General features: G+C 40.5%; 1 protein-coding gene across 1 annotated transcript; it reads left to right on the forward strand.

Annotated features, from left to right (window-relative positions):
* The first annotated feature begins 466 nt into the window (after window positions 1–466).
* Window positions 467–13370, forward strand: slc25a11 (solute carrier family 25 member 11). The gene is made up of 8 exons (XM_072692696.1): window positions 467–625; window positions 5587–5739; window positions 5956–6162; window positions 7102–7192; window positions 7877–7967; window positions 9142–9241; window positions 9762–9813; window positions 11313–13370. The coding sequence occupies exons 1-8, from the start codon at window positions 549–551 to the stop codon at window positions 11466–11468; spliced, it is 927 nt and encodes a 308-aa protein (XP_072548797.1). The 5' UTR covers window positions 467–548; the 3' UTR covers window positions 11469–13370.
* The last annotated feature ends 445 nt before the right edge of the window (window positions 13371–13815 follow it).

Genomic DNA, 13815 nt, shown 5'->3' on the forward strand with positions numbered 1-13815 from the left:
TGCTGTGAGTAATACATGTCTGAGGTATCAAATACAATACAAAATAAAGGTCATGTTAAATTTATTTTTTAATGGTCAGATGGTCAAATAAACACTGCAGATTTAATTAATATGATTTTTTGATTGTTGTGGCTTTAAATGTTTATAAAGAAAACAGTAAATATGAATATTGCAATCAATTGAAGGCTTCATGCACCGTTTTTTTAACCTAAACAGCAAATATTAGCAAATTAAATAATTTGTTTTAATAAATAATTATTATTTTAAATTGTTTATTTATTATATATTATTATATGATATTATATACATGTATTATATAAATATTATATAAAATATTATTTGTTATACTTATATATATTAATTATACCTTAATTGTAAAAGAAGTTAAAAACTGTTAGAAGTAAAAGTCGATTCAGTCGGATTCGGTTCAAATGATTCTCTGAAAAGAACCGTTTGAAACGAACGACTCCCTCACGTCGCCTGTGTGTGTCACCTTGCTGGAGCTGCAGAGGAGCCGCGGCGGCAGGAGCGGAAAAAACGGCACAGCCATGGCAGCCTCGGCGGACACAGCCAAGGCCAAGACATCCCCCAAGTCCATAAAGTTTCTGTTCGGCGGCCTGGCTGGGTAGGTACCGCAGAAATAACATTTAGCGGAGCTTTAGCTAGCTGGGTAGCAGCGGTTTAGCTAGCCACGAAGCCGGGGAAGGTGAACCTTATGCGGGCAACAGGGGTCACAGCTACCGGGCTGGAGGCTTCACCCTCCACCACGGCAGCGTTAAAGCCCGGTACACGCGCTGGATATTCGGTGTGGTTTCGTATAGGAGGGGTTCTCCTGTGCTGGTTAGCTGGTTAGGTAGCGAGGCTAGCTGTGGAGGCCCTTGTTAGCCCAGGCATGCGTGTCAATCTGAGCTGCGGGACCTCCAGCCAAATGTCAAAGATGCTAAGAATGGCCTTAGCCCAAAACACCCAGCCTGGGGGGACACGGTGGGCCACGGGGGGCCTGGAACACAATGGCTTTGACTGTAAATGCAGAACACAAGAGACTTCATAGATTTCAGTGGCATATTATCTACTGAGTAACCTGAGTACAGAATGCTTTGTGCATAAGTATTCGGACACCCTTTCTAAAGATTGAGCCCATCTGCTTTATCAGGTTGCACCAATTACCGTCTCCTTAATAAGGCACTGGCAGGGGAGCAAGACAACCTGGAGCTTCTGCATATGACCCTGATGTCAACCTGGGTATGTGCTAGAGCATGTGGTTCTCAGCCCTGATCCTGGGGAACCCCCTTGTCTGGGAACGCCCGATCCATCCACTCAGCTCATTAGCACACCCCTCCCGAGCTAAAGCCACTGTAAAAGATCAATAAACCGCACAGATGGGTAGGACAGGGGGGCCTCCTGGACCAGGACCAGTGTTGGGAACCGCTGGGCTAGGTGGGTATAGGGCCCCCTGCATTGGGCTGTGGGGTTCTCTGGAGTGATGGAGCTCCATCCAGAACTTTCTGAGTGAGTTGGAGTGGCAAAACTAATCATCCAACACCAGTACCAGACCTCACTGGTGCTCTTCAAAGAACAATGCAATCAAATCCGTTTCCAAAATACGGACACACTAGAAACAGGTGTCCACAAACTTTTGGACACAGTTCTCCATGTAATTCCATTTGAATAGTTTGTTTTTATTATTAAAAAAGCAGGTGTCTGCAAACTTTTGGACATGTAATGATTTTATCAAAATTTAAACCTAAATCGAGTCAAAGCACAAAGGTGGCAGGTCAGAGGAGAGACCTGCTTTAGTACTGTGTAACTTTTAGAGCTGCGGTGGAGCTTCTCAGTGCGTCCAGCTTCTCTCAGCACTGAACGGAAGCACTGATCTTCTCTTTTGGTGTAAAATTAAGCACTGCAGCTCCAAAGTGCGAGGAGTAATCTACAGTACAGCAGTCCAGGAGCTGAACCAACATAACACCGGCTACCTGAGCCCAGAGAAAAGGATCAGGAGATAAAGGCTGTGAAAGTGGAAGTGTTAGGATACCTGGGGATCAACCGATACTCTGTATTTTTATGTACATACAATATTTGTTGATCCAAACACATGAACACTTATACAGGGTAGACTTAATGAGTAAGTTAACCTGGAAATCAATAGAATTAAATAAAAAAATGATGCATACATTAAAAAAACTCGTAAAATCTTTATTATTTTCATTTTTATTCAAACATTGGCACCATATTTGCAATGAATCGTAACGGGGTGGTACATTTCATGCTAAAAGGGCCACACTTCTCCATGTCAGTCAATCAGAATTTTGTGTTTGTATTATTAAATTTAAAAAAAAATTCTCCCCAATTTTAGATAGCAATTTCTATATAACTCACTCGTTAGTACTTTCCCCCATCACATCTAATGCTCCCGACACCCTCCCGAGGGTAGGGATGGACCCTTGCCTAGCAGGCGCAGCAGTGATGTTGGGAGAGAGAGGCCCGTTCGCTCACACCTGGCGTTAACAGGCGTCCTGGGTACGGGGTACAGTGCATCGAGGACGTTGTTGTAATCCGATCACTTGAGCCACATTCGGAGGTGAGAGACGCATATGACCACATTATTCTTGTAGTGTGAACACCAGAGCGTCTGGATGTGTCCCCAACAGTAAAGCACCGCCTGCATCAACAGCGTCCCTGCCCCAGACGGAAAATACGCAACAACCACAAGACCACACCAACTAGCTAACTAACTACAAATCGCTAGCCGTTTCAGTCTAAAGACTAAAGCAGCAGGAGAGTGACTGCATTAATGTGCGCCATGCCTTTCCTCCAGCGGGAATGATGTGAGAAATCCGATCACAGTCGCTCACAAAAGGCATTTAAAATTACAGGGGAGAGCAACTAGGATTTGGAAATCATTTGTGGTTGGATTACACAGTTCGCATTTTAGTATCAGGTGTGATCAGATCACCCAGTCCGCATATTAATACCAGGTGTGATTGGATTACCAGTACGCATATTAATACCAGGTGTGATTGGATCACCCAGTACGCATATTAATACCAGGTGTGATTGGATTACCCAGTACGCATATTAATACCAGGTGTGATTGGATCACCCAGTACGCATATTAATACCAGGTGTGATTGGATCACCCAGTACGCATATTAATACCAGGTGTGATTGGATTACCCAGTACGCATATTAATACCAGGTGTGATTGGATTACCCAGTACGCATATTAATACCAGGTGTGATTGGATTACCCAGTACGCATATTAATACCAGGTGTGATTGGATCACCCAGTACGCATATTAATACCAGGTGTGATTGGATTACCCAGTACGCATATTAATACCAGGTGTGATTGGATTACCCAGTACGCATATTAATACCAGGTGTGATTGGATCACCCAGTACGCATATTAATACCAGGTGTGATTGGATTACCCAGTACGCATATTAATACCAGGTGTGATTGGATCACCCAGTACGCATATTAATACCAGGTGTGATCGGCTTACCCAGTACGCATATTAATACCAGGTGTGATCAGATCACCCAGTACACATATTAATACCAGGTGTGATTGGATTACCAGTACGCATATTAATACCAGGTGTGATTGGATTACCAGTACGCATGTTAATACCAGGTGTGATTGGATCACCCAGTACGCATATTAATACCAGGTGTGATCGGCTTACCCAGTACGCATATTAATACCAGGTATGATTGGATTACCCAGTACGCATATTAATACCAGGTGTGATTGGATTACCCAGTACGCATATTAATATAAGGTGTGATCGGATCACCCAGTATGCCTATGAATATCAGGTGTGATCGGATTACCCAGTATGCATATTAATATAAGGTGTGATCAGATCACACAGTACGCATATTAATACCAGGTAAAAACGGATCACTCATTATGCATTTTAATACCAGGTGTGATCGGATCACCCAGTACGCATATTTATGCCAGGTGTGATTGGATTACCCAGTATGCATATTAATACCAGGTGTGATCCGATCACCCATTACACATATTAATACCAGGTGTGATCTGATCACCCATTACGCATATTAATACCAGGTGTGATCAGATCACTCATTACGCATTTTAATACCAGGTGTGATTGGATTACCCAGTATGCATATTAATACCAGGTGTGATCGGATCACCCAGTATGCATATTAATACCAGGTGTGATCGGATCACACAGTACGCATTTTAATACCAGGTGTGATCGGATCACCCATTACGCATATTAATACCAGGTGTGATCGGATCACCCATTACGCATATTAATACCAGGTGTGATCAGATCACCCATTACGCATATTAATACCAGGTGTGATCGGATCACCCATTACGCATATTAATACCAGGTGTGATCGGATCACCCATTACGCATATTAATACCAGGTGTGATCGGATCACCCAGTATGTATATTAATACAAACAAATTACAGATATAAACAGATCACCCACAGGGGCTAACTGTGGACCCAAATCAGGCCGATGAAGTTATCATTACGAGCCACTGGAATTCGGATATTTTCCCAGGTAGCTGGTTAACAGTAGGGTTAGGTTGCTCAGTAATAAAACCTCCAAAGATGATTCCACGAACAGCTTTACCGCTTTACTGCTTTACAACTTTACTGCTTTTGCTTTCATTTAAATAATTTATTATTTATGTGAAATAAGGTTATTTTTCATAATTATGATGTGAAACCAACAACATACAGCATTCACATGTATCTAGATTTACAGTCCTATTTCTTAACATTTTGTTCCGAATAACTTCAGCGTATCGAATTAACAGTATCGTGAATCAGAGTGAACTGTAGGCTGTCGCTCCACCTCCACCATGCAGTGTAATGTAATATAATACCCTGTACTGCTGAGTGCTACAGTACAAAGAGCTGAGTGTGTGGTGAGATAAGGGACTCTGATGTTCACCCTTACACCAGTAGGACTCTGATACAGTGGTATTGATTTTAGTGTGTATTTGTGTGTTTTTGGGAGGGATTTGTTTATGCACACTGTGACGTCTCCCAAAACACCCAAAACCAAAGGTCTGACCTCCTTCAGAGAAACTGAGATTAAACATTGAAGACATGTTTAAAGCTCTTAAACTACAGGTTTACTGTTCAGATGGAAATCTTCAGTCGTATTAATCAGTTACTAATGTAACCGACTTAGTAACTGCTGTAAATGATTCAGTAACTACTTTAAATGACTCATTACCTGCTGTAAACAATTCTTTAACTACTGTACACAACTTATTAACTACTGTCTAAAAGTTTACTACTGTAAGTGACTCTAGCTGCCTTTAATGATTCAGTAACTACTGTAAATGACTCCTTAACTGCTGTAAACGATTCAATAACTACTGTAAACAACTCATTAACAGCTGTAAATGATTCAGTAACTACTGTAACTGACTCAACTGCTGTGAATGATTCTTTAACTGACTCATTAACAGCTTTAAATGACTCCTTAACGACTGTAAATGATTCTGTAACTACTGTAAATGACTTCTTAACTCTGTCTGTCTCTTTCTCTCTTGTCTCTCTCTTTCCCTCTTTCTCAGCATGGGGGCAACAGTGTTTGTCCAGCCGTTGGATTTGGTGAAGAACAGGATGCAGCTGAGCGGTCAGGGTTCAAAAGCTCGGGAGTATAAGACCAGTCTGCACGCTGTGGCTAGTATCCTCCGCAATGAGGGGGTCCAGGGCATCTATACTGGGTGAGAGGGGTATAACAGAACTTGGGCATTTACAGTTTTTTTTTTATTTTTTTATCTTTGCTATAAACCAGAACTGTCCAGAACAGGTTGGGCATTTCTAGCGCTGTAAGGACTGAAATATCGTTAATCCTCCAGTGTAGTTGGGAATTCAGCTGCATTAATTATTGGGCTTTTATAATCAGTTCTAATTGTAATAATGTCTCTCTCTATCTCCAGTCTTTCAGCCGGTCTCCTCAGGCAGGCCACCTACACCACCACTCGTCTGGGTATCTACACGGTCCTGTTTGAGAAAATGACCAAAGCAGACGGAACTCCGCCAAACTTCTTCATGAAGGCTCTGATCGGGATGACTGCCGGAGCAACTGGAGCATTCGTGGGAACTCCAGCCGAGGTGGCACTGATTCGGATGACCGCAGATGGACGGTGCGTTAGGGTTTTGATGTAGGATCAGCTCGCTCGGTGCTTGTAAACATTTTCAGCAGAATGTAGCTTGCATAAACTCAGTGTTTAAACGGTCAAAACATAAATATTCGTATAAGACTGTAACACTCTGAGTAATTTGGAGTAATTAAGATGGTATAATTCAGGGTTATCCAGATTAATTCAGTTATCCTGAATTGTCGCAGGTTATCCTGAGTTAATCACAGTAATCCATAGTAATTTAAGGCTATTCTGAGTAATGTGGAATATTCTCAGTGATTAAGAATATTTGGAGTAATTTGGAGTTATTCAGACTACTATGGAATATTTTGAGTACTTCTTGGCTAATCTAGGGCTATTTAGAGTACTTTGAAATTCTGAGTAATTTAGGGATGCTCTGAGTAATCTGGAATAGTCTGGGTAATTTAGGGATGCTCTGAGAAATTTAGGGATGCTCTGAGTAATCTGGAATAGTTTGGGTAATTTAGGGATGCTCTGAGTAATTTAGGGATGCTCTGAGTAATCTGGAATAGTCTGGGTAATTCAGGGATGCTCTGAGTAATTTAGGGCTATTCAGAGTAATGAATGTCCTGTGTAATTCAGTGTTATCCTACACAGAACAATGCAAAGGACTGGAAAGAAGAATGTCAAACACAAAGAAATAGTATTTAATTACACAGGAAACAGTACTCAGTACTCTAATCACCTTTAGGGTAGTAGTTGACTCATAGTTGGTTTGACCTGTCTGTTCAGTACTTTTTTCTACCCATTATTCCAGTAGTTCATTTAGATGTAATGAGGAATGTAATGTAATGAGGTAGTGGTGGAGAAATAACAATGTTTCATGTCATTTCTAACGCTGTGGCGTCTTTAATTGACCTGTAGTTGCATTCATTAGTTTAATTCTCTCTCTCTCTCTCTCTCTCTCTCTCTCTCTCTCAGACTGCCCCCAGAGCAGAGGAGGGGTTATACAAACGTCTTTAATGCCCTCATCAGAATCACCAGGGAGGAAGGAATCACAACTCTCTGGAGGGTGAGTGTGTGTGTGTGTCTGTGTGTAGTAGTAGTAGCAGCTTGGCATTCCCTTTTTTAAAAAAAATCCTGTTAAATCCTGCGTGTGGTTAACAGACCCAGGAAGCTTTAGTGTTAATGAGAGTCTGTAGGTCAGCCATGATCTCTGTATTAGCTGAGTAATGACCTACACATGTTAATGTTTATTAGAATCAGGCTGGAAAGCACTGATTGCCTTGGCTCTACTTTCCTGTCCAGCAGATGGGGTGGTAAAAGGGGTAGCAGTGAGGTTTATGTGGGTGAAGCAGGGTTGATGAATGACAGTACGTGTAAGCTTTCACTGCGTACGTGACTTTCCATATAACCTGTAGCTTTACTTCCTTTCAAAACAGCCAATATTTAACTCCCCAACTCCAAGAGCAGCTCTGAAGAGTGAGCCTCACATTAAAAAAACACCAACGGATTTACAGAGATTTACAGCTTACAGAAAAGACTCACGTGTGTCGAATAATACGTCCAGTAAACCCAGTTAACACTGAGGTGTTTGTAATATGCTTATTGTGTTGATGTTGACCTGAACCCTGCACTGAAAAAAGATACTGCATGTTTCAGGACTGCAGATGCAGTTGTTGGTCTGCCACCTCATAGATCCACCAGTTAAACATAGTTGGGTTATTGTAACGGTGTGTGTCTGTGTGTTTCACAGGGTTGTATACCCACCATGGCGCGTGCAGTGGTAGTAAATGCAGCACAACTGGCCTCTTATTCTCAATCTAAACAAGCTCTTATGGACACAGGTGAGTTTCTGCACTGCCTCATTGTTACTGATGTACGCAAACACCTACAGCTTATCTCCTCACTTATTAAAAGCCACACCTGCTGCACCTTAACCCTCTGTAATCAGCACAAAAGAAAGTAATCAGTTATATTGTGTTCAGTCTGTTGAATTGTGTCCATGTTTATGAAATACAATGCAAATAGTAATTCCCCTAAATCACACTGCCTATAAATAGTAAAATCATGTAGGTCTCTTCATTTTTCCCAGAGCTGTATATATAGGTGGATTTACATATTAGTAAGCAAGTGAACAGTCAGTTCTTGAAGGAATGTCCTGGAGCATCACCAAAACATCAGGCAGGTCTTGTGGGGTGTTGCCGGTATGCAGTGGTCAGTACCTACCAAAAATGCTCCAAGAAAGTACAACTGGTGAATCGGCACTTAAGGCTCCACTGGTGCTCATGGAGGTCCCATCTCAAAACTTGCAGGTGCTACAGCCTTGATGCCTGTAAGGTCTTGTGGAGTCCATGCCTCATATGGTTAGATCTGTAGAAAGAAAGTAGTGAGATCTTGTGAGCTAGTCTGAAGAACAGAGCTCGGTTCCTCCAGGTTTCTCCTGGACGCCCCCCAGTCCAGCCAGCACAGCGTGGAGGATGTGTTCAACTCCATCATCATCATCATCAGCAGCAGCAGCAGCAGCAGCTCACCTGATTTACCATCATTAAGCCCTGATTCACCACCAAACCAGGTGTTGATCTGAGGAGAACTCTAAATAATACTAGACTCCATGAGGAGAACTTTGGAGATGTTCTAATGATGAACACCGTGATGGAGAACCTCCACCACGTTCTGTAGGAATGTTATTAGTCCTATGATTTCTTTTGGAAGCTGAGGTTTTATGGCCATTATCAGAGTCAAATGCCTTTGTTTATTTATTTCGACACAGCAGCTGACCAGGCCAAGCAGAAATGTATGACCCTGAAGTGCAGACTGCTAATGCTAATCTGCTGTAATGGCAGTGTCTTAATTAGCCATTAGCCGCAAATGCACCCACGGCTTTGTGTGGATTTACTTGCTGCTGTTTGTGACTGTTTTTACATGATTATGATAATAACGATGATGATGGTTCAGGATGATTAACTCTGTGTGTGTGTGTGTGTGTGTGTGTGTGTGTGTGTGTGTGTGTGTTTACAGGTTATTTCTCAGATAATATCTTCCTTCATTTCTGTGCCAGTATGATCAGTGGGTTGGTGACCACTGCGGCGTCCATGCCGGTAGACATCGCCAAAACCAGGTAACGCCTGCATTCATCTATATAGTGCTGTAAGTAATGTGTTTAGAACAAGGCCCCTGTTTAGTTAGTAGATCTGTTATGTGAAGCATAGGGGGCGCTCTATGATGCTCTATAATGATCATATGATCCACATGCTCATTCTGACAGACTGTAATACACCACATGAAGCAAAGAGGGCGCTCTATAATGTTCATATGATCTACACGCTCACTGTACAGACTGTAATACACTACAGGAATTTTCTACAAAACCAGTGCATGGGAAGTGGTTAAGGCTTGAAAGATCTCCATCCATTAAAATATTATGTTGATTGGATTGGGACATCCTTAATAATGATTAATGATAATAGCAATAATAATTATAATAAAATCTGTTATGACAATCATCATATATGTGATAGTATAATATACTATCACAATAATTATTATTATATGTAGAACACATTGCTCTATGCAAAATGGCCTGGCATGAGATCCCTTATAGAGTATAAGCTCATGTCTCTTTCTGATCATTATTTCAGGATTCAAAACATGAGGATGATTGACGGCAAGCCGGAGTACAAGAACGGACTCGTGAGTAGATCTGTACAACCCTGTGTGTGTGTGTGTGTGTGTGTGTGTGTGTGTGTGTTTGTGTTTGCCAGAAATGAAGACCTCCATGAGGAAAAATCATAAGAATTAGCAAATATGATGAAGAATGGATTTACTTAGTGTGTCCAAATAATTTAAAATAATCAGTTTTAATAATAGTATAATAATATAGTTGAATATATAATTGAATTAGTATGCAGTCGTTTTTTATATTTCCAAATCACAGTTTGCTCCTCAGTCCGTTTAGTCCATACATGAAAACGAAGCTGCAGAAACAGCCTGTTTAATAGTGATTATTTCTGCGATGTCATGATCGCACATGCGTTTACAGAAACCTGCTCATTCAGCCTGCAGCAGATCAGCCTTGCCCACTCACACTGAGGTTAAAAGGGTATTTCAGCTCAGACTACAACAATGCAACCAATCAGAACAGAGCCCATTTACATACATCAGTCATAAAGTAACAGAAACAGTCTGTTTAATTCTAAGAGATAAAGAGAGGTGTAGACATGAGCCATGGTTGGATTTGGGCTGGTTTATGAACCCACACAGACTTTATGGGTGCATTTATGGGGTAATTATTGATTAGTGATGGTGGATAATGTGCTCTATAATGCTCTTTTATATAATGTGCTCTATAATGCTCTATAATGTTCATATGATCCACACGCTCATTCTGACAGACTGTAATACACTACAGGAAGCGTAGGTGGCGCTCTATAATGTTCATATGATCCACACGCTCATTCTGACAGACTGTAATACACTAAAGGAAGCGTAGGGGGCGCTCTATAATGCTCTATAATGTTCATATGATCCACACGCTCATTCTGACAGACTGTAATACACTACAGGAAGCGTAGGTGGCGCTCTATAATGCTCTATAATGTTCATATGATCCACACGCTCATTCTGACAAACTGTAATACACTACAGGAAGCGTAGGGGGCGCTCTATAACGCTGCAAAAACTGCATGGAAAGTGGTGCAGGCTTGAAAGAGCTGAAAGATCTCCATCCATTAAAATATTCTTTTGATTGAATTGAAACATCCTTAATAGTGATTAATGATAATAGCAATAATTGTTCATAATTATAATAAAATAGATGAATTTGATAATAAACACATCATTGCTGCATTTATATATTTATATCAAAATAAATTAAATGATCTTCATTTGAATTGATTTGTAAAAGCCTGAGATCGATCACTCTGTTTTAATTTTAACACAATATTTTTAATAATGGTAGGTTGAGTGTTTCTTGTACATTTACAGCATTAGTTCACTGAAAGTCTCTTCATATTTAAACAAAACTGTAACTGAAATATCCCTCAATGAATCAGTGTTGAATTGAATCGAATCAGAAATTGAATTGAATAGGGCCTTGTGAATCGGGAAATCAGTGATGATACCCAGCCCTACTAGCCCTACTCATATCTAGCTAGCCGGCTGACTGTTTATCATGTTCTCTCCCTTTCCAGGACGTGTTGATGAAGGTGGTGAGGAACGAGGGTTTCTTCAGCCTGTGGAAAGGCTTTACCCCGTATTACGCTCGTCTTGGCCCGCACACGGTGCTCACCTTCATCTTTCTCGAACAGATGAACCGGTTCTACAGGATCTACTTCCTGGATTCATAGGCTCATACCATGGAAACCCTCCCACATTGGGCCAGTGGAGATCCGGACCGGGTCTCGAGGGGTCAGAGTGTGTATCCTAGTCTTACTCTGCCAGCCAGCACCCAGACCTCTCCAGACTCCTCCCACAACTAACATGTTCTCCATCGCTGCAATGGCTGCTGTTCTTTCATGGCATTTGTGGGCGGAGTCTGGATAACCAAATGGCTGTAAACCTATTTCTTCTTTACCTGGGTGTCTTGGTGGGCGGAGTTTTACATAAAATGCTGGGTCCACCCTGACCCTCGACCACTCGAGTCCAGACCAACATTTGCCTAACCGACAGACGTTTGGACTCTCATAGTAAACAAAAAACACACAAAACACAAGCGACTAACGCACTGACCAGCAGACTGGACCTAAAGTACGCCCTCTGGTGGCCACACTGATTCTCACAGACTTGTTTGCAGATTAATTTTTCAGTTGAGGTGATTATTTCTCAAAGGCAGAGACGTACAGACGTACATTTACACCATCAGGAGAGCAAACCCGCCATCTCTCTCTCTCTCTCTCTCTCTCTCTCTCTCTCTCTCTCTCTCTCTCTCTCTGTCTCTCTCTGTTTATGAAGCACACACTTGGTTTTTGTGCTGCGTTCACTGCCAACCTCAGGTTGGGGGTGAAATAGGACTGAACTTTTTACCCTGCGTACTCTGATCTCTCTCTACTGTAACCCGCTGTGTCTGTTCAGATTCAGCTTGTGTTTATGAGCTGATCAGTCCCTCATCTGTGTAGTTTTTAAATGGAAAGCTGATTTAATTTTTAATCCACAGCTTCTTGACACCACAGATTTCTGAACAAATAAAATAAAATCAATCCTAATAAAAAAATACAAATGCAAAATCATACCATGCAAAAATCAGTAACATAAAAAACTACTTCTAACATATACACTGCAGTTTACTAGTATAGAGTCAGTTTAATTATAATTAAATCATTCATTATTAAATAATTAAAATAACTCATTATAAAAAATTAATAATTATTAAAAAACATATAATACATTATTAAAGAAATTTCAAATTAATTAAAGAATTTAGATCATTTATTATTAGTCAGTATGCTGGATTCCCACTAACAACAGTTGATTTCTGACCCGTTAGTAATTTGCATTATTAAGGTTTTATTTGTTCAGATTAAACTTTTGATATCAGGAACTTGTTAATTAAAGGTAAAACAGCTTTGGAGACTCCAGGACAGCTCAAATAGAAAGACTTCAGTAAATATGAAACATATTGGCTTATGAAAGTAATAATTTATAGTATATAATATAATTTTTGACCCCTAAGAAGTACATATTGTATCATCTTGGCCATAAAAGAACTAAAAGGATTAAAACCTGACATTAAACCCCTGTGCTTTTATCAGAATCAGTGATTTGACGTCTTAAGAGCTGGAGGGGGTGTTTTCTTTTTTGGGGGTTTGTCGGTGTAACCTGCTTTACATCACCTTCTTATAATAGTGTTAATTACCTCCATTCCTGATGGAGTAAGGAAGGATTTCATAGGACACGTTACAGTCATCAACACTCTCGGCTTGGTCAGATTGGTCTGTGGGTCTGAAGCGGTGGTTGTTGTTGTTGTATCAGTTTAGCTGCTCAGTCACTAGATTTAGTGGTTTTTTCCTCGTTAGATTTTAACATCATTTTTCTTTGGTTCATTTATGAAAACCTGAAAGGAAATCCTGGTGTAGAGAAACTCTCCGCTCCTACAGTGATGTAGCTTCACCCGAAAGAGAGGATTAAATTTCTTTTTTTCTGCCAGCGGTGTGTGTGTGTGTGTTTTTTTTATTTGACTTTTTTTTTGACGGACTCCTGCAAACAACAAACTCTGATGTAACACCTGTGCATTATTAAAGACTCTGAAATATTGTGTGTGTTTTGCTGTAGGAATGTGACCACGTCTCAAATTCAGTGTGTGTGTGAGAATGCATGTGTGTGTATGTGTGTATGTGTGTGTATATATTTATATATGTATATATACACATGTGTGTGTGTATATATATGTATATATACACACACATTGTATGTATGTGTATTGTGTATATATATGTATAAAAATGTGTCTATATATATATATATATATATATATATATATATATATTTAATGCCACTTTTGCTACTAAAAGAGTAAAACATTTTTATAACAATAATAATAATAATCCAGAGATTTAAATGCATTAAATGATGTAATTGTGCCTCTACTGCTGTGCTCAGCCTAATGAATTTGCGGCGCCCTCTAGTGGGGAGAAGCGCTGATAGCAGGTACAGTCTGATGAGAAACTCGAGGTTCGCCCAGAAACCCTAAAAGCTGCT

Source organism: Salminus brasiliensis, chromosome 1 (genome assembly GCF_030463535.1).
Source record: "Salminus brasiliensis chromosome 1, fSalBra1.hap2, whole genome shotgun sequence".
NCBI classification, from domain to species: Eukaryota; Metazoa; Chordata; class Actinopteri; order Characiformes; family Bryconidae; genus Salminus; species Salminus brasiliensis.

Bases quoted from the DNA above. Each gene is read 5' to 3' on its own strand.
- slc25a11 (XM_072692696.1), top strand. From the start codon at position 549: ATGGCAGCCTCGGCGGACACAGCCAAGGCCAAGACATCCCCCAAGTCC. The intron at 7,968-9,141 runs GTGAGTTTCTGC...GTGTGTTTACAG, and splicing joins ACAAGCTCTTATGGACACAG to GTTATTTCTCAGATAATATC. The intron at 9,242-9,761 runs GTAACGCCTGCA...TCATTATTTCAG, and splicing joins GTAGACATCGCCAAAACCAG to GATTCAAAACATGAGGATGA.